Source organism: Anguilla rostrata, chromosome 14, assembly GCF_018555375.3.
Source record: "Anguilla rostrata isolate EN2019 chromosome 14, ASM1855537v3, whole genome shotgun sequence".
NCBI classification, from domain to species: Eukaryota; Metazoa; Chordata; class Actinopteri; order Anguilliformes; family Anguillidae; genus Anguilla; species Anguilla rostrata.
In genome coordinates, this window is record NC_057946.1 from 397,713 (window position 1) to 423,516 (window position 25,804).

The 25,804-nt window shown below is 42.8% G+C and overlaps 2 protein-coding genes across 3 annotated transcripts; both read right to left on the minus strand.

Moving 5' to 3' along the window:
- Nucleotides 1-2,401: 2,401 nt before the first annotated feature.
- On the minus strand, nucleotides 2,402-8,120 carry LOC135239070 (dynein light chain 2, cytoplasmic-like). Of its 2 annotated transcripts, none has more exons than XM_064307462.1 (3): nucleotides 7,963-8,120; nucleotides 5,256-5,393; nucleotides 2,402-4,422 (listed from the first exon to the last, which is right to left on the minus strand). In XM_064307462.1, the coding sequence occupies exons 2-3, from the start codon at nucleotides 5,385-5,387 to the stop codon at nucleotides 4,285-4,287; spliced, it is 270 nt and encodes an 89-aa protein (XP_064163532.1). In that variant the 5' UTR covers nucleotides 5,388-5,393; nucleotides 7,963-8,120; the 3' UTR covers nucleotides 2,402-4,284. The 2 variants fall into 2 exon arrangements, with proteins under 2 accessions (XP_064163532.1, XP_064163533.1); XM_064307463.1 differs by lacking the exon at nucleotides 7,963-8,120 and adding an exon at nucleotides 6,762-6,918.
- A 2,682-nt stretch (nucleotides 8,121-10,802) lies between these two features.
- On the minus strand, nucleotides 10,803-24,915 carry LOC135239288 (DNA polymerase beta-like). Its single transcript, XM_064307845.1, has 14 exons — nucleotides 24,697-24,915; nucleotides 23,428-23,485; nucleotides 23,173-23,239; nucleotides 21,140-21,214; nucleotides 20,056-20,114; nucleotides 19,573-19,622; nucleotides 19,275-19,326; nucleotides 18,301-18,355; nucleotides 17,747-17,819; nucleotides 17,558-17,628; nucleotides 16,481-16,567; nucleotides 15,974-16,038; nucleotides 14,923-15,062; nucleotides 10,803-13,844 (listed from the first exon to the last, which is right to left on the minus strand). The coding sequence occupies exons 1-14, from the start codon at nucleotides 24,755-24,757 to the stop codon at nucleotides 13,750-13,752; spliced, it is 1,008 nt and encodes a 335-aa protein (XP_064163915.1). The 5' UTR covers nucleotides 24,758-24,915; the 3' UTR covers nucleotides 10,803-13,749.
- Nucleotides 24,916-25,804: the final 889 nt, after the last annotated feature.

The following is a 25,804-nucleotide window of genomic DNA, read 5'->3' on the forward strand; positions in this document are numbered from 1 at the left end:
CGCTTCTATTTACTATTTATATAAACAAAATGTATCGAATGCTTCATTTTTATGCAGGTAATACAGTTCTGCATTACTGTGTTCCTAACTTGACTGATGCTTTTGAAAGACTGCAGTCTGGGTTTAACATTGTACAGTCCATATTTCACTTACCCTGAATGCAGAAAAAACTAACTGATGACATTCACAAAGTCCAGTAAATATACATCCTAACCCTCAATTGTAACAAAGCAAGAAAAATGTATAGATAAAATATCATGCTATAAATACTCTGGTCTTTTGAATGATGATTATTTTCAAATCTCACACTGATCTAGTGTGAGATTTCAGGCTGAACGGCCTTGTTCTCGTCATTGTTATTTTGATGATCAGGATTAAAATATCATTAGCAAAGGTCCATAGAGTTTGGTAAAAAAAAAAAGGCCTTCAAATTCTTGCTTCAAATGCTCCTGTCTTTTGGAATGATCTCCAAAAAAAATTCAAATTACAGGAGCTCATTAAATTTAAAGCTTGGAGCAAAGACATGGAATTCATGTGAATTTGGGACTGTAATTGTGCTTTTTAAGTTTTGTATGACTTTACCTAGATTCCTTTTTGATGTATGAATTTGAAAAAATGTGTATCGTTGTTATTTCCATGTTTTATGTGCGCCATTGTGTCACGGATATTTCAACTGCTTTCTTGGCGAAGTCTCTCTTGCTAGAGATTCTGAATCTCAGGAAACTGACCTGGTTAAAAATTTTAAAAGTACCCCTATTTACAAGTTTGCTACCGCTGCGAAATGATGGTCTAGGAGAACTGTTGCCTGTAGAATCAGTTGAACACTCAGGAAAATCATTAGGTTAGTTATGAATTCCTAGTTGTGGACCCAGATCATGTGGCAAGCAGCATTAATAATGTAAAATGGGGGTTAAATCTGAGTTCAGAGCAGCAGCCTGTCATGTGCATTCCAGGAGCGTCCTGCAAGGCCAGTTTTGCGCTGCCTTCTCACCAGCAATTAAGGCCTTGAGAACAGGATGCCTGGATTTCTAGCCAATTTGTGACTAAAGAGCTGCTGCTAAAACACCCCAAAAACCTGCCTGGATTCTGACATCAGTCCTATCTGTGCTTACCTGGTCACAGGGAGAGGTCTGACTAAAACAGTGACACTGCCAGACAGGAATTGATCTTGCTGCCTGCCAAATTGTGACTATCCTACCATTTGAGTTCATTCTCCACTGAAAGTCTTCCATCTTGCATTGCGGGAATCTTCCTGCCTTTCTGTAGCTCCCCAGAAAAGAAAACCATCTTTCGAAATCTGCGGCACTTTTCCCGTTCACAGCAATCCGTAGGCTGCACAGAACTCAAGAACAGGACTGGCTGGTTCCACGGTGTAATGGCCAGCATCCTGGGCGTCTTTTCCAGTGATCCAAAATTAATTCTCAGTGGAACAGTACTCCTCTGCCTCTTTGATTTCATTGCATAACCATCTCTTTCTTCCAAGCGTAAGCTTGCAGAGTTGCCCTATTTTTCCTGGAGGAGACTGCTAGCCTGTCCTGCTCACTGGCTGGTTATCTCAGGGTAGTGTGTTGCTAATAAGCGCAAGGTTACGGGGCAGACTGCTGTACAGGCTGGAGCTGGTTCAGCTTGAGGTTCCCATATCTGGTCAGCTAAAAGAACAAGGCCAACTTCTCACCATCATGGAATACATGGCAGGAATATACTGTGCTAGCAGGCCAAAGGGAGAAATCTGTGCCACATTACAGATATCTTGCTGTGAACACTTGCAGCGTCTGGACTCTGATGAGGTTTCCACACTCAAGTCTTCCTCAAAGTTACTTTCCTCAAGGTACTAATGCTCACGCTCCATGCAAGCTGCTTTCATAAAGACTGCAGTCACTCAAGTTTTGCTGCTTCTTCCAGTTGTCTAGTGTCAAACTGGACGGTCACAGTATCGGCTGGCATTCAGGATGTTTTCGAACACCAGAGGTTCCCTCAGTTAATTGACTGGCTAAATAATCTGCACACATTGCCCACAAGGCCTGCATTGGCAGCAAGAACCCAGACACTACAGCCCCCATAGAATTTAATTTAACCCGTCTTATTAACCTTGTTAGAGACACAACTCCCAAAGTAGCCAAAAAATTAAGACAATCCCATCCTCTCTGTAAATACATTTAGGAATCCTAAAGTCCAGTCCTGCAGGGCTGTATCGTCTGCTGTTCCAACTTCCTATCAAGCAGAGGATAATTTAGCCCTGGGAAACAGGTTGTGCAGATTCTTTAGCAAATCATTGACAAATTAAGCAATTAAGTGCAGGAACACATCAAAACCATCACACACAGAAGTCCAGGATTTCATTTTGAGATCCCTGGTTTGTTCAGTTGCAAATCTCAATCGCAAAAGACCAAAATGATACCAGTGGGATAGAACTCCTCTTTTTATTTAAGGGAATGGAGGAATCTTCTGAGTTTGAAAATACTGTGTATGCATAACAAATGTATTTTTCTCTCAACAATTCTGAAGCCACAATCACAATATTCAAGACATAGCTGAAAAGTTGAAATAGGGCGTCTTGCTTTTGATTTAATTTCAACTGCTGCTTCAACAAAATGTTCTGAAACCTCTCTACAAAAGAGGAAAGGGGTCGTTATTCCTGGTCTTGGTTGTTTGGGGTAGGGTGCTGTACATTTTATTTGTTGTGGGCCAAAATATTTACATAAGTTAGAAATGAGAAAGAAGGTGAAAACCAACATATTAAATGGCCGTAGCTCTTAACATTTTTTTGGTAGTCCAAATTTAGTTCATTTTAGTTCTGGAAATATAATTCCATTTGGTACCTGGACAATTGGACCACAATGCTCTTTGAATACAAGTGGCTTTATATGAGGAATATATTGCATGCAGTTCAGATATGTTTAAAGTGGGGCTCTTCAGTGTTGACAGAAAGGGTATCTGGGCTGAACGGTCTTCTCCCCTTAAGCATCCACTGAATACAGGTACACATTTTTAATAGACCTCAAGTTCACTCAAGACAGAAAAATATTGTTTCCTCAACCATTTTCTCAGAGTAAATGCTATGTAACATCAGTACTGCTAAATTCTATTGTGCAAAGGTTAAAATGGATACCACACAAAAAACAGTGCATTGTGGAAATGAAGGCAACCAAGACAGAAATGGGCAACAAACTACAAAAAAAAAAAAAATCAAGACACAGCCGTTCATTGCTAAATTTGAAACGTCCTGCACAAAGCATGCCTGAAGGTACACCTGCACCTCAGACTGCCGTTACTCAGGGTTTTGGGATGTTGGCTCTTTAATGGCAGTCTGCAGGTCAATCCAGGTCCTCCCAGGCTCAATACCAAACAGCGCCTCTGAGATGCACCTTTCAGAGAAGAAGAGTTCTCTGCAGGAGGGAGCCCACAGATTTCTCAAGGAAAACTACAGCATCTTTATTCACAACGCTCTACTTTATTTGTACAGTCTATTCTCCAGAGATCTCAGAACTAACCGAGCACTCAATGAAAGCTTGGGTTTCCTGAAATGCGAGACGTCTCAGACTAGGGAAGAAAGGGAAATACTCACATTAAAGGCAAACGGACAACAGACTGCCTTTCAGCACGCAGACCAACGGACTACTGGCACATTACTAAAACTTTAGAAATCGCCCGTGCTATTCATGCTGAGCCCAGAGAAGTAAAACTGCTCCATCCTAGATTCCATGCACCAAAACAGGACAAGCTGAACTTTAAATTCTCCTCAAAATCAGTAAGCAGATATTCACCAATATTTAAACATGCTATACACCAGCAAAGCCCAAACCCAACATGTGCTTCAGAGCCCCCCCCCCCCCCCCAGAAGGCCCTTCATGAAAACCCATCACCCCTTCTTCCAGGACATCATTACAGTTCAACTCGCAGACATCTTCACCTATAACTCATCACTTCCTATGTTTTCAAACTGCATCAAAGGACACGTACTTGAAGGTATATTATCATTTCTAAAAATATACTTTAAATGCAACATGAAATTAAACTGAAACGACACTTTTGCTTTGTATTCTTTTTTTTTTTAAAAACAGGAATTTTATGAGTGACAGGTTATATCGGCTGTGTAGAAAATCAACAAAAATAAATACAAGTAAGTTTTTACAGGACTGTTTCTACCATACAGGAACTACAGTGGAGAGCAGCACAGAACATACAGGTCCCTGCACCAGACTGTGGACGTGTGCTGAGTCAGTCTTATTACTGGTCAGTTGAACTGCAAGGCTTGCTGTGATGGAGAGCGTGCGCATGCTCTCTTCACCCAGACTTGAACAGGAGGATGGCCACCTGGCCCAGGTAGAAGTAGATGAAATGCTTGGTCTCGTGGGTCACGTAGCTGCCAAAATTTCTACCCACAATGCAGTGCCAGGTGGGATTGTACTTCTTGTCAAACTCCTGGCAAAACAAACACAGCAAAAAAAACGTGCTTTTAAAACATTTGGAAAATTTGATGAGTCACTGTGTAACTGACTGTGCTGAGAATTTATTATATTTATTTTTTGCTAAACTGGGCAGTCACATCAGTGGCCAGGCGTATGAAACGCAAGTGCAGGCTGCCAACAGCCTACCGCTTCAAACAGGTTTTCAGCTCCCAATTACACTAGAGAAACCCTGAGTAGAATTTAAGGCCTGAAGAGATCAAATACTATTAATAAGCCTTTTCTGTTCAGTTTATATTTTGAGCTTTTTTATCCTCAAAGCAGAAGCGTAATGTTAGTTCTCATATCACCCACTCTCGGAGGACTGGGGGCGAGTCATTCGAAGACCTTGTTGCTTATGTAACACCGCAATTTACATTTTCACCAATCGACTGTGTGCCACTCGGTGGGCTGCCAAACGAGTGCATTTCCTTACAGAACGGGCATGCTGCTCATACCTAGAGAGGACATACTCTGCATTCAAAGGAAATGTTACTTCCTCCTCATACATTTGGAGGAAAAAATGTGCACACCTTTATCGTGTTGTGCAACACCTTAAATGTAAGAAAATGCGTGCAGAGGGTTTTAAAATGAAACGGCAGCAGACTTCTGCCCTTCTCCGCACATAAACAAAATCTCTCTCCTCGCGCCTTACAACACCACTCCCGCGAGTCCCGCGGTTTCACCCTGCGGTAGTGGCGTGTCTGCCTCTGAAATGCATCGCTCCGCTGGCTTCTCCACGCGCACGGTAGTCGGGGACAACAGCACTGCACCGTTTCGGCTCGTTCTGAGTCCGCTGGGCGGGGCTACCTTCTTGATGTACGCGGCGATGTCCTTCTCGATGTTGTACTTCTCCAGCGCCTGCGTGGCGCACTCCACCGCCTCCTGCTGCATGTCCTCCGACATGTCCGCGTTCTTGATGACTGCCTTCCTGTCCGACATGGTGCCCTGCAGGGGGAGGGCAGGGGTGTGAGGAGGGTAGCACGGGGAACAGCTGCACGGTTAGCCAACTCACAAGCGCAGTTACACCCAACCTACACATCACCACATGGCTCTTACAACCGCAGCTACACCACTACGGCCAACCGCAGCTACACCACTACAGCCAACTCACAACCGCAGCTACACCACTACAGCCAACTCACAAGTACAGCTACACCACTACAGCCAACTGCAGCTACACCACTACAGCCAACAGCAGCTACACCACTACAGCCAACTCACAAGCACAGCTACACCACTACAGCCAACAGCAGCTACACCACTACAGCCAAACTACATATGACCACAAGGCCCTTACACCGCAATTACACCTTTACAGCCAATCTACACTTCACCACAAGGCCCTTACAACTGCAACTACACCTTTACATCCAACCTACACTTCACCACAAGACCCTTACAACTGCAGCAACACTACAGCAATCTACATATCATCACTCTCCTTTCCAGAGAATCCATCATATATGCTTCTTAAGCTCAATGGTCTAGGAGGCACCTAGTAAAATAACTGATTTGAGCGAGTTGCAATGCCAGAATTTCTAACCAAAAAGGCATTTGAGCCAATGCTAGCTAATGCAATGCATGTTAGCTAGAACTTATTCTATCAGGCGATAGCAAGAGCTTTGGGTTGTGTAAACCTGCAGAAAATGCACTTACGAAGTACAATTTAAGCATACTCTATTTTTATTTTTTTACGGTGTTATGGGGTATCCAATGTTAATTATCAATACAAATGTTTTCACTGCAAATAATATTTGGAAGAAACATCTTTAGAACGCAACAAGGCTAAACCAACTTCCACCCTGCTAGTGAAATGCGGTCCATTTATTGCATAACCGCCACCACCTTTTTCAAGCAAAACCACCATGCCGATGTGGTTTCTATGGAAACGTTCACCTATCAAGCAATGCTTATTAATAAATTAGCTAGCAAACTATTCGTTAGCCAAAAACGCCCCCCCCCCCCCCAATCAGAGCATCACGGTCAGAGGAAGGTTCGAGTGCAGCAACAAACCATCGAATTATACATTTTCTACCATTCTTAAGTACCTCAATACCAAACCAATATCCAAAACTAATGTTAAGATGTTGCAGAAACCATGTAACGTTAAGTGTTGGTAGCTCCAAACCGTAAAGATTTACAAAGTTTCATTCTACTCATTCTTTTCAGCCTAACTGGGTGGCTAGCCAGCCAAGACTATTTTCCTACACTCGAAATGAATGAACGAATGAATGAACACACAAATCTGGCCCTCACATCTAGTGCCGTTTGGATTTTTCCTTCTTGCTAAACAAACTACCCATTGATGCCTACCGTGTTTTTTAGTGTTTGCTGGATGTCAAGTTTGATATTCCTACCAGGCCACACCGATTTACTCGCTTGCAAGAGTCCAAATACTGTATTCACCCGGTGCGGCGATAATAGTTTACTTGCCGACTGATCCCACCCTTTCCGCCCCTAATTGGTTATGTGGAACACATGCGCTCATGCCATTGGCCGTTTTGTGCAACTCTCCAGGTTTTTACGCCTGCATTTTATTTCAGACCAGAATCCTTTGCGATTTAAAGACGCCAGTTTGTTTCCATGGCTACATTTTACGTTGATTTACACACTTGACTACCAGAAAACGCAGCACTTGTACACATGTGGTGCGGATTATTAACATACATCATTAAAAATATCACTTAGCGTTATCCTGCATGCTTGTAACATGACAGAAACCCTAAAAATTCAGATGCCCCAACACTAAGAAATTCTAGAATATTTTACAAATGTGCCTGCCGTCATTGTAGCACTAAAATCTACACGGACGTCTTTATGCATTTAAACAGTTTATGCACAGTACCCGGAACTGCTACCGACATAGTTTACGTTAACAATTACATTAAGCCAGATGATGCTTTACAGCCTTAACCGGATAACGTCGTTTGCTAGTACTATTCCAATCATTACATAACACCCGCCTCCTCTTCTTAGTTCAATTAGCTACCTCTACTACACCTATCTGGTTTCTACGGAAACGTCCACTCAACCATTGTAAATTGTGTTGGCTAGTGTAACGTAGTCTACCAAATGTTTTATCACCGAAGGGTGCTTCGCATGTCGACTATAGTTCCACTAGTCTAGCTAATTTGCGGAGCCACAATCAATTCTCCTTAACATTAAATGTCCGTTTTAGCCATTGATTAGCTAACCGGGTGGCTAGGTAATTGGGTAGCTAGCTGTTATTTCAGGTACCGTTACAATTGTGAGATAGCTATCGACAGCTGTTTTAATGTTAGCTTTGTAGCAAATAATGTTGCTACTAGCTAGCCAACGTTACACTGGTCAAGTTAGCTAGCTAGACTAGTCAACTGTAACATTAGCGTTCGGCGTTTGCACATTCGAGTTCTAAGTTCTATCCTGTGCACAAACAGATAAGTTCATGCAAGTTTTCTCTTGTTGAACACATTGATAGAGGCATTCTCTTTCTGCGTGAAAGATACATGGTTATCGTTTGCTGCTCGTATCTTACCAGACTTGTGTAGTAACGTCGGTCAACTACTGTCAATATCAGCCGATCACGACTCGAGTATTCCCGCTGGTTCTATAGTGAGTTCAGGGCGGAGTTACCTCGAGCTATAACCCTTTTTTTTCTGTTCACTATTGGCTATTGGAAACATTCCCGATTGTGCCATTGGTTGCTTAAAGCAACTCTCCAGGTTTTTATTCGTGCGATTTATTTCAGACCACAATTCCTTGCGTCTCAAGACGCCACATTTGTTTCCATGGTGATATTATACATATATTTGGCCCCATCCCACAAAATATTTGATGTGCAATTACCTGAGCTGTTCTGTTTTAGGCATAGCAAGTAATTGAAAAACTATTCACAAGCTGGTAATTGCTGTAAAATATGGAATTTGCCAAGCAGGCAGAATTTGGGGTACACTGTGAAATTGTGAACAAAATATTAATCTCTACTTTGTTAAACTAGTTAAGGTTCTTCGAGCCATACACAATGCAAAACAATCATTTAGCTTGGCCAGTTCTGAACGATTTAATAGTCTAAATACTGCCAACCGTTCTTCCAGAAATAGCTCCTAATTCAAATGGAATAAAGTGTAGTGTTCCACGCAGGCACACTCACACACGCACACACACACACACACACACACAGGGCTTCAGTACATTTTCCATCTCCATTGATTATTTCTTGTTTTGCTATGTAGCAAACTTAAATTTAAATATATGCTGTTCTTCTCCTGTATAAGTAATTGTTGTAAGTATTCACCCCCCCCTTACCTATACTATCAATTTTGGTCAAAGGGGTTTGGAATATATATATTAGGGCCAAAGTAGCTGGTGGTTCCTGTTGTAATCTACACCTCAAAATTACAAAAAAAAAAGTACTTTACTACAACCATGACACAAATTTGAATGTAGTTTGACTACCAGTAAACCGCCGCAAAATGCAATTAAACTACTACTTTAAATGGAGGCTAGTTAAACTACTATTCAACACTGAACCTAAATTTGGCTAGGTTTACATTACATTACATTACAGGCATTTGGCAGACGCTCTTATCCAGAGCGACGTACAACAAAGTGTATAACCATAACCAGGAACAAGTATGACGAAACCCCTAGAGAGAAGTACGTCCATTAGGAACAACCGCATAGTTCAACTGGACCCTGGGGTTAAACGATTAACACTAACAACGAAACGGCACAACGCATCTATGGAAAAATAAAATAAATAAAATACAGTAGTCGTTAAGACTGGCGCATCAACTAAGTCACCTATTAAACAGCTGCCTAGTTACAACCCTAAGTTTAGTCATTTACAGGGGGGGAAGGGATGGGGAGAGGTGCAGCCTGAAGAGGTGGGTCCATTTTCTTGTGAGATCACACTAAATACATTGCCAGAACTACCTGTGTTGAAGTCTTTGTTAAATTGTATGTTTGTGAGGTTTCATGCCTGAAACAGCAGGTTAGATCTAGCACACTGTATCCCATGTGACTCCCACAGTGGGATGACCTGAAAATTGATCTTCGCTGTTCATCTAACTTGCCAGAACTGGACAAAAGCTGGAAGGGTGAATGGGGAAAAATTCCAAAATCGAAATGAATGTGCAAAGGTCATCCAGACATACCCGAGAAGGCTGATAACCGCATAGTTTTGTCCATTAATCCATTATCTTAGCTGGAGCCTATCCCAGCATGCATTTGGCGAAAGGCTGGGATACACCCTGGACAGGTCCAATTCATAGCAGGGCACACACACTATTCACTCACACACTCATACCTATGGGCAATTTAGAGTCTCCAATTAGCCTAAGCTGTACATCTTTGGACTGTGGGAGGAAACGCACACGGACACGGGGAGAACATGCAGACAGAAAGGCCTCGGCTGGAATTCGAGCCCAGGGCCTTCTTGCTGTGAGGTAACAGAGATGCCACCCATGCAGTTTCGCTGGCTGATTAATTTGAGCTGAGGCGTGAGAACCTGTCTGTTTTTGTGTTGATTTATTGATGATTCCTGGCAGCGATGTTTGTGACACCCTTTCTCTCTGCTCCAGCCCAGCATGCAGTGCTATAGCACGCCCAGACTCGCAAATAGAGGAAGAAGCAGGGGACACGCTTGAGTTTGCTTCACTTCCACAAAAATAACCACAAGTGAAATATTAGCCGTGTAGCAGAGACCAAAGAAGTGTTAAAAAAGCAGACTCTTGTCTAACTGCTTTTTCTATGACTGATGTAAAAACATCGGGGTTTTCCCAAGACTCTCATTGGACAGAATCACAGAGCGTTCATGGATAGAGCTGAGGTTCATAGGGGTGAGGCTTCCTGTCTGTGGTGACACTTAGTGCATAGTGGAGCTCCCAGGGTCAGCTTAATCAGTGAATTAATCAGTCAGATTGTATTTAGTAAAGTGAACTTCGCAATCTGCTGCCACAGAGCTTCACAGAAACTTATGGATGAGTAAGAGAATAAAGAGTGATTTCTGCACACGCAACAGAAGCCGGTGAGGTCATGCCTGGAGCTCAGGAAAACTCCCAGAGATATAAGCTAAGGATCTGCATTTCCGCCTACTGAATTCCAAGCCTTAATGGCATGATGGTCCAATCTTTCAACACTCTCCTCTAAAAGTTCTCAAGTTCATGAACATGAATGCTGTACCGTCTAGCTGTGACTGGACAGCACTGACCTGAAACACACTACGGAGCCCGTAGATTTACTGGGATTCATTTTTGGGCTGGGGGCAAGGAGATGGTCCAGCGTTCCACGGCCACAACAGATACATCTTTAATCACCCAGCAATTCATTACTGACTGCTCAGTGGACAGGTTTTCATAGAGAGATCCAACACACTTGCACTAAACACAATGCATTTATTAAATAGGTTTACCACATCCATTCCCATGTTTAACGCTTAGAGGTACTTTAGACATGCTATCCCGAAGCACTACATTCATATTCTTATGGCTACACTGAAAGTTATGGCTCATTAATCCACCACATCCACTTAATGCAGGCTATCAATCTCAGCAGCTCATGAAATAAACTTACTGCACACAGTGCCGTAAAAAAACATTTGCCCTTTCATGATTTCCTCTATTGTTGTATATTTATCAAACTCAATGTTTTCAGATCGTTAGACAAAATGTAATATTAGACAAAAGGAAACTGAGCAAACACAAAACATTTTTTTAAATTATTATTTAATTTATTTAATGAAAAAAGTAATCACACACCCATATGAAAAGTAATAATTGACTCAATCCCTTAGTTGCTCAATTAACCAAATTTAATTGATTAATTAAGATTTAGCTGATTGGACATACCTAGGCTTGATAGCAATCAGCCTTGTTGAATCTAAACCTCACTCATAGGGAACCTTACCATCAGAGTGAAGAAGTCACCACAAAGTTTCTAAATGCACCCTATGCCACGATCAAAGGAAATACCAGAAGAGATGAGAAAAAAAGTTGTTGAAATACATCAGCCTGGAAAGGGTTACAAAGGCATTTCTAAGGGGGTCATTCCTATGTTCTCAGGGTCCTATGTTCGCCAGATTTATATGGCACATAATGGGAACATGACAAAGGGTCCTATGTTCCCAGGGTCCTATGTTCCCCAGCTCTATATAGCACATAATGGGAACCTGAAAAATCCCCCCCAGCTCTGTATTCACTTAATATGACATGGGCTATTGTGGGAACTCGTCAAAAGGGGTTTTCTGTTCCCCAGCACTGCCGTATGGCTCTCAATATAATAGGCCTACACTTGAGGGAACTTATCAAATGGTTGGAGTCATGGAATCACCAAAGGTCATAGCTTAATACTTCCTTAAGTGAAAACTAGCCTAAAGTATACATGTTTTTGAATCTAACTCTCACACTTAACATCTGTCTTCTAACTGATATAAAAAACATGAATAGGGTAAAATCGGACTCCACCAAACCACAGTGAGAGCCATTATCTCTAAATGGAAAACACTTTGAACTGTGATGAATCTTCCCAGGAGTGGCTGCCCTACCAAAATTTCCCCAAGGGCACAGCATACAACATATGACAACATATGACAACATATCCAGGAAGTCACAAAAAATCCCCAAAAAACAACCAAAACTCTCCAGACCTTTCTAGCCTCAGCTAAGGTCAGTGTTCATGACTCCACAATAAGAAAGAGACTGGGCAAGGATGGGATTCATGCACAAATAGGAAGGAAGAAACCACTACTGACCAAGAGAAACCTCAATGCTCATTTCACATTTGCAAAAAAGCACTTTGATGATCCCCAGGCTCTAGGATAATGTCCCATGGACAGACCTGAATGGCTGAAAAAAAAAAACAATTATGGCTGAATTAAAGTTCTGCAAAGAAGAGTAGGCTAAAATTCCTCCACAGCGATGTGAAAGACTGATATCAAATTAGCAAGCGTTTGGTTGCAGATATTGCTGCTAAAGGTGGTGGTTCACTTGTGTGATATGGGTGGTTGATTTATCATTAAATAATAATTTTTAAAATGTTTTTTGTGTTTACTCAGGTTCCCTTTGTCTCATATTACATACATTTTGTCTAAAGATCTGAAACCATTCAGTGTGACAAATATGCAATAATAGAGGAAATCAAGAAGTGGGCAAATACGTTTTCACTGCACTGTAAAAGTCCAAATAGAACTGCAGTTGGTCGTTACAGTTAAGAAATAAATACACCTCTATGATTTAAAGCCCCAGTCCCCCCCCCCCCCCCAACACACACACACACAAACAAACACTTAAATTAAAAAGTTACAATGTAAAAAAGTTTAAACAGCCTTTTTCACTCTTGTGTATTATCATGCACCCCATGTCCAAAGGGTCAAAAATGCCCCACCCTCGCCAGACCCCTGTGATTAAGTCACTTCTCTAAATCAACATTTTTCACGCAGAGACAACCTGTCACTCATCAAGTCGGTAAATAACTGTTCTCCAACTTCACAGTCCTGAGAGTCTAAATTTCTTCACACCACACCACTCGTTTGCACTACAAAACACAAATCATAATAAATATATTTTTTTCCTGTAACAGATGCTTAACTTTGATTATAATTTCTGGCTTCCTAAATGAAGGATTATAAAAGACTCATAGGACAATCGCTGTACCCTGATGGTGTATGAATGCTATAAAAATACAAAAAAGGATAGGGCAACACAAGGGTTAAACTTGTACTTGTTGCACTTGTTGTACGTCGCTCTGGATAAGAGCGTCTGCTAAATGCCTGTAATGTAATGTAAAGGTAATGTAATGTAATGTAATGTAAATGTAATGTAATGTAAAGGTAATGTAATGTAATGTAATGTAATGTAAAGGTAATGTAATGTAATGTAATGTAATGTAATGTAAATGTAATGTAATGTAAAGGTAATGTAATGTAAATGTAATGTAATGTAATGTAATGTAATGTAAATGTAAATGTTCTGACACAGAGAAAGCCTGTTAAGCCGCTTTTCCACCGCATGGTACCGGCTCGACTCGACTTGCTTTTGGTACCAGGCTCTTCGTTTTCCACTGCAGATAGTACCCCCATCAATGCAGCGAATCGTCATTAGCGACGCCGCCTTTGGTATCGCCTCAGCTCGCTTGGAACCTCGAAGGAGGTGATACCAAAAAAGTACCAGGTACTATCCACAACTTTTGCCCAATGGAAAACCAAAAAAGTTGAGCAGAGTCGAGTCGAGTCGGCACCATGCGGTGGAAAAGCGGCTTTAGAGAAGGCGATTAGAGAAGCCCGGTGAGAGATCCTGAGTCTCCCTGAAGGCCGCTGCTCTCCCTCTCACTCGCTGCGCTCTTTGGGCTCCCTGTACTTCCACAGGATGTAGTCGAAGATGTCCTTCTCAGAGTCCACAGGCAAAGGCTCTCCCGCTATGCCTACAGGAAGAGACTGCGTGTTAATGGCAGTCACGCAGTCAGAAAAGGTGCTAATAAGGCGTGTAAAAGCTGGGATAAAAAGCTATAAAACTCCAAAAAACATTTAAAAAATACTGACAGTGATGCCAGTGCATCTGCAAATGAATCTGTGTGCATCATGTGTTCAGAAATGAACAGGTGTTTGCCATCCACACCACAGTGGCTGTCACATGTAGCTTTTCACACAACCTGAGCACATTAAGCCTACTTCTGTAAGGCTATCTCACACATGACAAAAACGTAATAAACGCTAAGACTCAGGGATCATGGGCTGTCAGTGAGGTCATCACGAGGTCAACCTTCCCATTGTTACAGAAATAATCATGACTCAGACAGGGCTGTCAGCAGATGGAAAAATGTTGATTCATTTTTCCTCGTTGATTCATTTTTCCCCGTTAGTTGAATCAGAATATTAGTGTGCATTTTAGTTATTTTAATCTTTCCATATCTTTAATTCAAGAAACAGCAGCACTGATTACGGATTCATCTATATTGTGTTGTTCAGAGCACACTTCAAAAGTTCTGCTAGCATCTTGCCAAGACATTTAACCCATTTCTAGACTTAATATGTTTTGCGTGGGATTAATTGATTTGTCATACTGGGGGCCGGTTTCATGGACACAGATTAAGTTTAGTCCTGGACTAAATGGAGTTTTGTATGGAGTCCAGGACTAGGCTTAATCTGTGTCTGTGAAACTGGCCCTGAATGAACCAAACACTAAGTGTTTACTACAAAAAGACACAATAGGAGCCTGCAGTCCACCAGGACGTGTTCGGCAGGCTGTACAGCAGAGTGTCTCTGGACTCAAACATGCTTCATTTCATCGGTCAGTAGAATGCTGCTGGTAGGAGAAGCCACCCTGGAGAATTCACATTTTCCACCCAGGTTTGGACAAAACCAATCCATATCCCATTTCTTGCGTTTGGGCCACAATTGTGACATGCGTTATGTGTTGGACTGGTCGTGGAATTATATACACGTCACACAGAAAGACAGCCATACACTGACGCATCAGAGCAGAAAGTAAAAATAACTCACCGGTGACCCCTAGTGGACGAATGGTGTACTCATTGAGAGTAAAGCCCTTCTCCAGAGCACGAGTCCTCATGTTCTTGTTGAAAATGTCGCTCCCAGTGAAGTAGAGCACACCACAGTAGTACTGATCCTTAGGAATCAACCTGAGAGAGAGGTAGAGAGAGGTAGAGAGAGAGGTACAGAGATGTAGAGAGATAGAAAGAGAGGTAGAGAGAGTTTGAGATAGAGAGAGGTATAGCGAGGTACAGTAAACACGTATAGAGAGAGGTATAGAGAGGTAGAGAGATAGAAAGAGAGGTAGAGATAGAGAGAGAGGTAGAGAGAGATAGAGAGATGTAGAGAGATAGAAAGAGAGGTAGAGAGAGGTAGAGATAGAGAGAGAGGTATAGAGAGGTACAGTAAACACGTATAGAGAGAGGTATAGAGAGGTAGAGAGATAGAAAGAGAGGTAGAGAGAGGTAGAGATAGAGAGAGAGAGAGAGAGATAGAGAAAGAGGTAGATAGAGGTAGAGATGTAGAGAGAGGTAAATGTGATGTTGTGAATGAGACAGAAGGAGTGGAGGAGGTGTGACGCACAGAAGACACAGAAGAAACTTTGACACTTCAAGACAGAAGAGATGCCAAATCAAGCCAGGCTCACCCTGTGAGTCTATTCCATGAGCATTTAGCAATCACTGTCCAAGACCATACAATGGAAATGATTTTCTTTTCTATTTTTGGCGTGATTGAGCATTAAGTGCTGATTGTAAGTCATTGACTGGCTAAAGATGGCACACGCCGGGTTTCAAAGGCTTAAACTGGCTGCTGATTGAAAGAAAACCAAAGAAGCCTGCAGACACTGTGGCCCTCCAAGACTTGAGCTTCAGACCCTTACAGCCAATCAGAAGCATGGTACAGCCAATCAGAAGCATTGTACAGCCAATCAGAATCAATGCTGGTGTGACCAAAAAGACTTCAGAACACCCCTTGCTGCACGCTTTCCAAAACAGTCATGAAGCCTTTCCTGAACTCTATGGTGTCATGTAGCTGCTGGCCGAAGAACGCCGCGGTTCACCTGATGTCAATGCGCCGGTGAAGATAGTCCTCCTCTTCCGCTCCACGCGCCAGCTGACATACTCCCTGAAGAATGGAGGGAAGGAGGGATGGAGGGATGAAAGATGGAGGGGTGGTGGCACTCAGTTTATTTTTTGGTAGACATAATACAATCATACAAAATGGCCCAATTTATCCCCAGTGTCTGAGTGTATATTGAGCCACCTCCACCAAAAATATGGTTAAAAAAATGTGTTGAGTGACACATGTCCATCCCTGGGCAGCAACTCTACTTTCAGAAGGGCTCTGCTTCCCAAAAAGCATGTTTCAGATGCAGGACTCTGCAAGTAAAACACCCAGACAACCATAACTTCCAAAGCACCATTTTTAAACCTTCCAAAAGCGGAGGGATCATTACAGTAAGATTACCCGAACCCTGATTAGGGTGAAGTTCCGCTCTAACGAGGCCTGAGCATAGCCCAAGCCTCACACAGGTACTACAGGCCACAGACACTCATTTCAGCCTCACCATGAACTTGCTGTCTCCTTTGGAGAGCGTGTCAATGACGAAGCCCACCGACTCCAGATGATCCACAACAGCATGCAGCAGCTTGGGCTAAGGCAAGGAAGACTGACACCGTTAAACCTGAAGGAATCACTGCATGCACACAGACACCATTAACCCACCTGAACAAATCACTGCATGCACACAGACACCATTAACCCACCTGAACGAATCACTGCATGCACACAGACACCATTAACCCACCTGAACGAATCACTGCATGCACACAGACACCATTAACCCACCTGAACGAATCACTGCATGCACACAGACACCATTAAACTGCCTGAACGAATCACTGCATGCACACAGACACCATTAACCCACCTGAACGAATCACTGCATGCACACAGACACCATTAAACTGCCTGAACGAATCACTGCATGCACACAGACACCATTAACACGCTGAACGAATCACTGCATGCACACAGACACCATTAAACCACCTGAACAGAATAACTCATGCACACAGACACCTGTAAACTGCCTGAACAGATCACATGACTACACACAACACCATTAACTGCTGAACAGTACCACTGCAGCACCACCACACCTTAAACTGCCTGACAATCACTATGCACACAGACACATTACCCCACACCTGTAACGAATCACTGCATGCACACGACACACTTAAACTGATTCAGTTAGCAATATACTCTTCTAAACCTCTTGCTACTCACCACACCTGTAATTCAGTTAGCACACTGAGCTACTCTCCACACCTGTAACTGTAATTCAGTTAGCACACTGAGCTACTCTCCACACCTGTAACTGTAATTCAGTTAGCACACTGAGCTACTCTCCACACCTGTAACTGTAATTCAGTTAGCACACTGAGCTACTCTCCACACCTGTAACTGTAATTCAGTTAGCACACTGAGCTACTCTCCACACCTGTAATTCAGTTAGCACACTGAGCTACTCTCCACACCTGTAATTCAGTTAGCACACTGAGCTACTCTCCACACCTGTAACTGTAATTCAGTTAGCACACTGAGCTACTCCCCACAGCTCCAGCATCTTGCTTCTTACCTGCTTCTCAGACTGGGAGGTGTAGTCCGGATGTGTCAACAGGATGTCAATGTCACCACTGGACTGAGCTCCTGGAAGAGTGTACACACACACACACACACACACACACACACACACACACAAACGCTGGGGTCATTCAGCGTCTGTTCCAGAAGTTGGGTTGCTATGGCAGTGGCAGTTGTGTCTCACCTCTCCTGTAGCTTCCACAGATGGTGCCGATATACAGGGGGTCCACCACCTTCAGCTCTTTCAGAATCAGAGCCTGACCAGACAGGAAACGCAGCTGTGAGTCATGTGACACAGTACCCAAGCAACATGGCTGCTTCTGAGTGCAATATCAAACACAAGCTCACAAACCATAGAATACCTCATGCAGTGAGCAAAATAGCAAATGACAGTCTCTTTTTTCAGTAAAAATACAGCTCTAGTTTAAAATAGCTTGCAGCCTTTTCTGTGTATAGTATGCACAAAATGTACAAAATAATTTCCGTCATTTTTCAATAGAGTCAATTATTATAGATAAAGTACCTGCGTACTAATCCTTCCACAATCTGCTGAACATCATAATGAAATTAATGTGGTTTCATTAAAGACGCCTGGACTTCAACAAGCATGTAATTAGGTCTGAAAAGTTTTAATTCATTACTCCTCCAACATTCTGAAGCCTAGTTGTGTGCTTTTTTTAGCCAGTGGATGGTAAATAATAACAAGGCAGAACCAGAATAGCTGTTGATACAACACACCTCCATCGTTTCCATTTCAGATCGAGGAATTCTCTTCTCAAAATCCTCAAAGTACCTGCCGAAAATGGTGCGTCAGTGAGAAACTGCAGCTACAGACATTAATGCACACGCATGCCAACATGCATGTGTACATGCTGCAACCACACATGCATGCAACCCAAGACACAAATATATCTGCATAACGTTTTCACTCACATAGCAAGCAACCCCAGATTACGATCAATGCACCCTCACACACACATGATCTTAAGCAACACACACTCACATATGCACACTCTTCAGCAACGCACCCGGGCATGTGCACACTCTTAAGCAACGCACCCGGGCATGTGCACACTCTTAAGCAACGCACCCGGGCATGCGCACACTCTTAAGCAACGCACCCGGGCATGCGCACACTCTTAAGCAACGCACCCGGGCATGCGCACACTCTTAAGCAACGCACCCGGGCATGTGCACACTCTTAAGCAACGCACCCGGGCATGCGCACACTCTTAAGCAACGACCTGGCTATCCGCACACTGCTGAACATCAAAGAATAATGTGGTTCATAAAGACACCTGACTTCAACAACGCACGTGGCAAGTAAATTCATTACTCTCAATCTGAACGTCACCGGGCATGTAATACACAACTCTGTATACAACGCACCCCGCATTCGCAACTCTTCTCAAAATCCAACGCACCGCGTGGCAGTGGCGCAGCACAGCTTAAGCAACGCACCAACGGCATGTGTACACGTCTCACATGCAACAAGTACTGCATGCAGCACACTTTCAGCAAACGTCACCGCATGCAAGCAACTCCATTAGATCAATGCACCCGCATACACATGATCTTAAGCAACGCACCCGGGCATGCGCACACTCTTAAGCAACACACCCGGGCATGCGCACACTCTTAAGCAACGCACCTGGGCATACGCACACTCTTAAGCAACGCAGCCTTAAATCAAATCATCGCTACGCTCTTACTTCAGTCCAATCTGCTGGTGATGATTAAGTTTGTGCTGGATTTTCTTCAGATCTGAAAATGCATAAAAAACTTTAATTCTGCTCAATAAATAAAGTAACATTAAAAATTTCAGCTTTTTTCACTTTCAGTTTAAGACTGAATTCATTCATATACAACTGACCATAAAACACAAACTATAATTGAATTTTAGAGTGATTGGTATGTGTGAGTGTGTGTGTGTGTGCATGACACACGTTCGTCCCTCTGTCTTTGGGTGTGAGTGTTTGTGAGCATGTGTGAGAGACAAATATTTCATACCATCCAGAGTCTTCACCCCATCTTCCACAAATTTACGAGCAGCTGCAGGGCTGCAGACAGACATGAGACAAAGATGGGACAGGTCTGAGACAGGTCTGAGACAGAGCTGAAACAGAGATGAGACAGAGATGAGACAGGTCTGAGACAGAGCTGAGACAGAGCTGAGATAGGTCTGAGAGAGAGCTGAGATAGGTCTGAGACAGAGCTGAGAGAGAGCTGAGATAGGTCTGAGACAGAGCTGAGACAGAGCTGAGATAGGTCTGAGACAGAGTTGAGACAGGTCTGAGACAAAGATGAGACAGAGCTGAAACAGGTCTGAGACAGAGCTGAGATAGGTCTGAGACAGAGCTGAGACAGGTCCGAGACAAAGATGAGACAAATCTGAGACAGAGCTGGGACAGAGATGAGTTCTGAACAATGTCACATGAGCTGTGCTACCTGTACTACTCAGACAAAAACAGCCCACAGAGGGGCGTGACATACCCAATGCCTGTGACTCTGGTCAGAAAGTTGATCGAAGTGCTGGTGTCATCATTGCGAATCTGCATCACATTAAAAATGGCATAATAACACATTGGGAACTATGGCAGTATCACTGTAATCATTCAGACAAGTGACATAAAAAAAACAAAAAGGCAAAAGCAACAGCCAGGTTAAAAGCAGACTCACATTGTTTCACATTACATTACATTTATTTATTTGGCAGACGCTTTTATCCAAAGCACTGTACAATAAATGCATACCGAAAGTCAAAGGAACAACTACAAAACACAGGTCTAGTAATGCACAATCATGTAACAGTTATCCATAATGAGGTTTACCAAATGTTCTCCACAGACTATTGCTTTGGATCCATTAGAAATTGTTATTTGAAGAAATGTCATTAAAAATATCACATCTGAGTAAAAACACTCGGTAAAAAAAGAGAAAATAAAAAGTGAACATGTGGGGTTCTTGAGTGGGTAAAGGCACCTGTCCCAGTTGTTCAAGCCTGGGCCCTGCATTAGCCAGGTATGACGGGGTTCCACAGGTATGATACAGGTGGGCCTGTCTGTCATGCCAGGGCATTTGCATTGAGGTACTTGGTTACTGCTGAACTAGATCCTCCCAACAAAATGCCTGGCACATACAGGACACCAGCTGTTGCCAGTGAAAACCCTGGCTGTCCTCTGATTGGTACAAGCTCTCCTCCAATTGGTACAAGCTCTCCTCTGATTGGTACGAGCTCTCCTCTGATTGGTACAAGCTCTCCTCTGATTGGTACAAGCTTTCTTGTGTAGAACCGTTTGGCCTGTGAGGTGTACCTGTCGCACTGGGTGAGGTGTGAAATGGCAGAAGGAGCTCGAGCTCCAGGGCCCTGTGGGAACAGGCTGGTAATATCACATAACTGGCAGCTCCAAATTGAGGGGGAAACATAACATGAGAAAAATAATTAACATTAGTCCAGGTGAACACTACGGATGGTGAATTTCCATCACAAACACCTGAGACTGTGTGCTGCACACCTGAGCCCTCTCCCCCCTTCTCTCTCCCCCTTTCTTTCCCTCTTTCACAGGCTGCTGCTCACCCTTTCCAGCTTCCGCAGTTTTCCAGTGGCGAGGAACTCATCAATCTTTTCTGCAATCTTCGCTCCAACCCCATCCTGTTCAGAGACAAATACGAACACAGACAGGCTGAGACACAGGGTTGTCAGGCTGCCATTTTATATTCTAAATCTGACAATATTTCCTTTTTTTCCTCAACTGCTTTAGAATAGTAATATAAAATTTGGCTCTTTTGGCTGTTCGTGATTCAATGTACTGAAATTAATTTTTAATGAAACATTTCTTTGTTGTCTTTTTTGTTTGCACTTATATCATGAACGAAACACGAAAAATATTTTCATGAAAACCTTTCTATTTAAAAAATGTTTTAAATTCTATTTTGCTTACTTTTATTGTGAGAGTTTTTGTGGTTTTATATTATCTTTGATTTGGATTATTTAAACAATACGCTAATACAACAGGTTGAAGCCCTAGTCCAAACACCGGTAATTAGCTTAAAGCTCTTCATAATAGTTTCTGGGATCAAAGAAAGAAAAGAAAAACGATTGCTGCACTACACAAAGCACGACCACCAGTCAATGTGTCAGTGGCAGGGCCTTCCCTGAGCTACAGTGCAGGGCTCGACTACACCGTGAATTCCAAATTTAGGGAAAAGAGTTATGAAAATGACCCCTTAAGCCAGTACCCAACAGCCTAGGCCGTATTCAGGAGAAACAGCACATTCACCAAACGTCACATTACATTTACATTAAGCATATGTTCTTATCCAGACAGACATACTGCAACAGGTCTGAAAAATCTGCCTGAAGAACGTCGCAGGTATGGCAAGGTATAGCGCAGTTACACTGTGACCATGCTTAGCGCAACGGTTTGCACACTGTGAATTGCAACTGTGCAGCGCTGTGGCACACTGTGACTTTTAGCGCTGTGCACACTGTGACCATGTTAGCGCTGTGCAGCGCACACTGTGACCATGTTAGCCGCTGTGCTACACCCTGGACTGACTGTTAGCGCTGTGCACACTGTGATCATGTTAGCACTGTGCACACTGTGACCATGTTAGCGCTGTGCTACAGCCGGCACACTGTGACCATGTTAGCGCTGTGCTAAGGCCGGCACACTGTGACCATGTTAGCGCTGTGCACACTGTGATCATGTTAGCGCTGTGCACACTGTGATCATGTTAGCGCTGTGCACACTGTGACCATGTTAGCGCTGTGCACACTGTGACCATGTTAGCGCTGTGCTACAGCTGTGCACACTGTGACCATGTTAGCGCTGTGCACACTGTGACCATGTTAGCGCTGTGCACACACACTGTGACCATGTTAGCGCTAGCACACTGTGACCATGTTAGCGCTGTGCTAGCCGGCACAGGCTGCCTGTGCTGTAGCACAGCACTGTGACCATGTTAGCGCTGTGCTACAGCCGGCACACTGTGACCATGTTAGCGCTGTGCTACAGCCGGCACACTGTGACCATGTTAGCGCTGTGCTACAGCCGGCACACTGTGACCATGTTAGCGCTGTGCTACAGCCGGCACACTGTGACCATGTTAGCGCTGTGCACACTGTGACCATGTTAGCGCTGTGCTACAGCCGGCACACTGTGACCATGTTAGCGCTGTGCTACAGCCGGCACACTGTGACCATGTTAGCGCTGTGCACACTGTGACCATGTTAGCGCTGTGCTACAGCTTGCACACTGTGACCATGTTAGCGCTGTGCTACAGCCAGCACACTGTGACCATGTTAGCGCTGTGCTACAGCTTGCACACTGTGACCATGTTAGCGCTGTGCCACAGCCGGCACACTATGACCATGTTAGCGCTGTGCACACTGTGACCATGTTAGCGCTGTGCACACTGTGACCATGTTAGCGCTGTGCACACTGTGACCATGTTAGCGCTGTGCACACTATGACCATGTTAGCGCTGTGCTAGCTGATCTATGCCTACCTGGTTGAATGTTACTGATCGGGCAGAAAGACAGGATGTGGATTATAGATTTTATAGACTGTGCGTTTGTCCTTTGACTCTCTGGTCAGACATTCTTACCAGTTTCTTCGCCTCTGTGCCACTCTTGATCTTCTGTGGGTATTTGGCAATAACCGAGGCAGCTTTCCTATTGGACAACAGAGACGGAGCACACTCCAGTTTAGGCCAAATCTAACCAGACATTAATACATCACATCTTTTCCTCTGAGATATATATATATATATATATATGTGTGTATTATTCTATTTTGGGCAAATGCTGACATTAGAAAGAAATATGATCACGTTCAGATACATTGATATGTATAAACTTACCTGTAAGCATTATACTTATGGATCGCCCTGTTCACATTCTTTTCAAAATTGGCCAGTTCTAGGAGGGACAGAAAAAGGGATAATACTTTAAACAACTCCAGCTGTTGAGTGAGGTGTGCTTTGTTAGAGTTGGAGTGAAAACGTACAGGATGGTAGATCTCCAGGATTAGGGTTGGGCAGCCCTGCAGTAATTTAATTGGTGGACTCACCAAAATTATGTTTCTATCAAACAAATTCTTTAAGAAATATGCTTACTTTTGTGTAAAATATGACAATTACTCTACATCATATTCCATATAATTCCATATATTAAAGGGGTGGAGAAAATTAAATTACTTTTAAATTAATTTCCACGCTAATAAAGTCTGCTTGTGAAACACTGAAAATTTCATTGGAATTGTATCTATTTTATAGTGGAATCCTTCAAGTTGATCAAATACAAATTCGGACATTAAGTAGAAAAATGATTGTAACCAATTAATCTTAAAAGTGTAATTCAAAGAAGAGAAGTCCAAAAAGTTCTTTTAACAACCTTAACCTTTAGAAGAGAAGGTTTTTTGGAATACTTCTTAAATATTTATGTCAGCGTTCTAGAACCCCGTTTCTTTCAATTACCAGCAGTGATCATCGTTACATCATCATTAGAATGTTCAGTTAAGACATTCTAATCACAGATTTTTGACATCTTGCAGGGTTAACATGTCTTGTCCGCACGAGTGACGCCACTCCTCTGTCAAGCAGAAAGCCCTTGCAGCCTTTTTCGTAGATATCCAATCAGGGACCGCACAGGGGGCTTTAATTGCCTACGCAACACATACGTAACGTGCCCTGAACAGCTGTCAACCGACAGTAACTACGAACCTTGTTGCCATATAGCACGCCGAAGAAAGCTGCGCTTATTGGCAAAAGTACAGCAAGTTCATAGATATACTAGTATTAACTAATGATATCGATGCATCGACCTAGTTACATTGCTTTAAATGTATCAAAGAAAACACCTTTACTAGTTAGCGACATTGACATGCAGTAGCTAGCTAGCTAACTGCATTCGTTACCGATCTGCTTAGCTGACCAGTCTAAAGTTAGGAATAGCTATGTTGGCGAGTAACATCATCAGTTCAGCGTCAGACTATCCACATAAGCTCTAACGTTAGCCTAAATTAAAGGCTGATGACTAAAATAATTAGCCGCAGTGATCAAACTAGATATAGCTACTTTGCAAATCATGCAGCTAGCTAAATTAGCTAATGTCAGTATCCCATCACATACCTATAAGGAAATCCGTAATTCCCTCGTTCAAAGTTTCTTGAGGCGCTTTTCTTTTGCTCATTGCTGTTATATTTAGCGATTAGCAAGCTATGTATTTATTACAGGTGGCCTTAGCTGAGCATACAGACTGGCTAGTGATATAAAGGACAGGCAATGAGAAAACAGGTTATTTCTGACAGATCCTCGGATACCAGGGCAGAGCCACGTCACGTCTGGATGTCGCTGTTTGTCACGCGTTCTCTCGCGTTGACAGAAAGCAGACGGCTCGGGGCAAGACGTTTCTCAGTTCTGTCTACGTGAGACTGCAAAAATAGATATGACAAACCAGTACTATAACAGTTATTACTACTACTGTTGTTGTTTATAGGCTATTTTTTCGCAGCATTAACGTGGCCAGTCAAGATGATTATCACACAGGTTCTACACATGAAACTCAAGCCACTCCACATCAAATCAGTTTTTTCACACCTTTCAAATTTCAAAGCTCTCTATGATGCTCCGTCAGCCACCTAAAGTAAAATGTCCTATCCTTGACCTGTAATAATAAGCTACATCTCCCACACCTTTTTTTCGTTGGGGAATATTTATCACACTCCAGAACTGCTGGAAATTAAGATACATATTTCAGCACATTACAAACCTTTTAAACCCACTTTTCTGCAAGTGAAAAACATACAATTGTGATTTCTGGATTATCCAGAGTAAAATTTAAAGTACAACATTAGCGTGTCAAGGCTGAGCTCCTGAGAATCAGTTGGTGTAAATGGTGTGAAATTATTGCCTTTAATGGATCTTGGAGATAAGCACACAGCTGGACCCACAAAACATCCATGTGTCTTGCCACTTCACTCCAGTATATGAGTCTACATTTTAGACTATTTATCCTAATATGGGCTATAAGCAAATGACCAGAAATGAGTCTCAACATAACATAACACAACATACAGTAACACAAGTTCTATACTGAATATAAGCTAAAAAGTTGAATAAAAAAACTTGGATAAACATTCACAGTAATGAATGCTTTAAAGTATAATTACAGCTCAAAATAATGCAACATTGATTTTTCTTTCATGAAACATTTACAGGGGCATATATCTCAGGAATA

Coding starts and splice junctions, on each gene's coding strand:
- LOC135239070 (XM_064307462.1), bottom strand. CDS start 5,387: ATGTCGGACAGGAAGGCAGTCATCAAGAACGCGGACATGTCGGAGGAC. Junction 4,423..5,255: donor TCGCCGCGTACATCAAGAAG/GTAGCCCCGCCC, acceptor TTGTTTTGCCAG/GAGTTTGACAAGAAGTACAA.
- LOC135239288 (XM_064307845.1), bottom strand. CDS start 24,757: ATGAGCAAAAGAAAAGCGCCTCAAGAAACTTTGAACGAGGGAATTACG. Junction 19,327..19,572: donor TGGGGTGAAGACTCTGGATG/GTATGAAATATT, acceptor ATGCATTTTCAG/ATCTGAAGAAAATCCAGCAC. Junction 15,063..15,973: donor CACCGGCGCATTGACATCAG/GTGAACCGCGGC, acceptor CCTCTCTCTCAG/GTTGATTCCTAAGGATCAGT.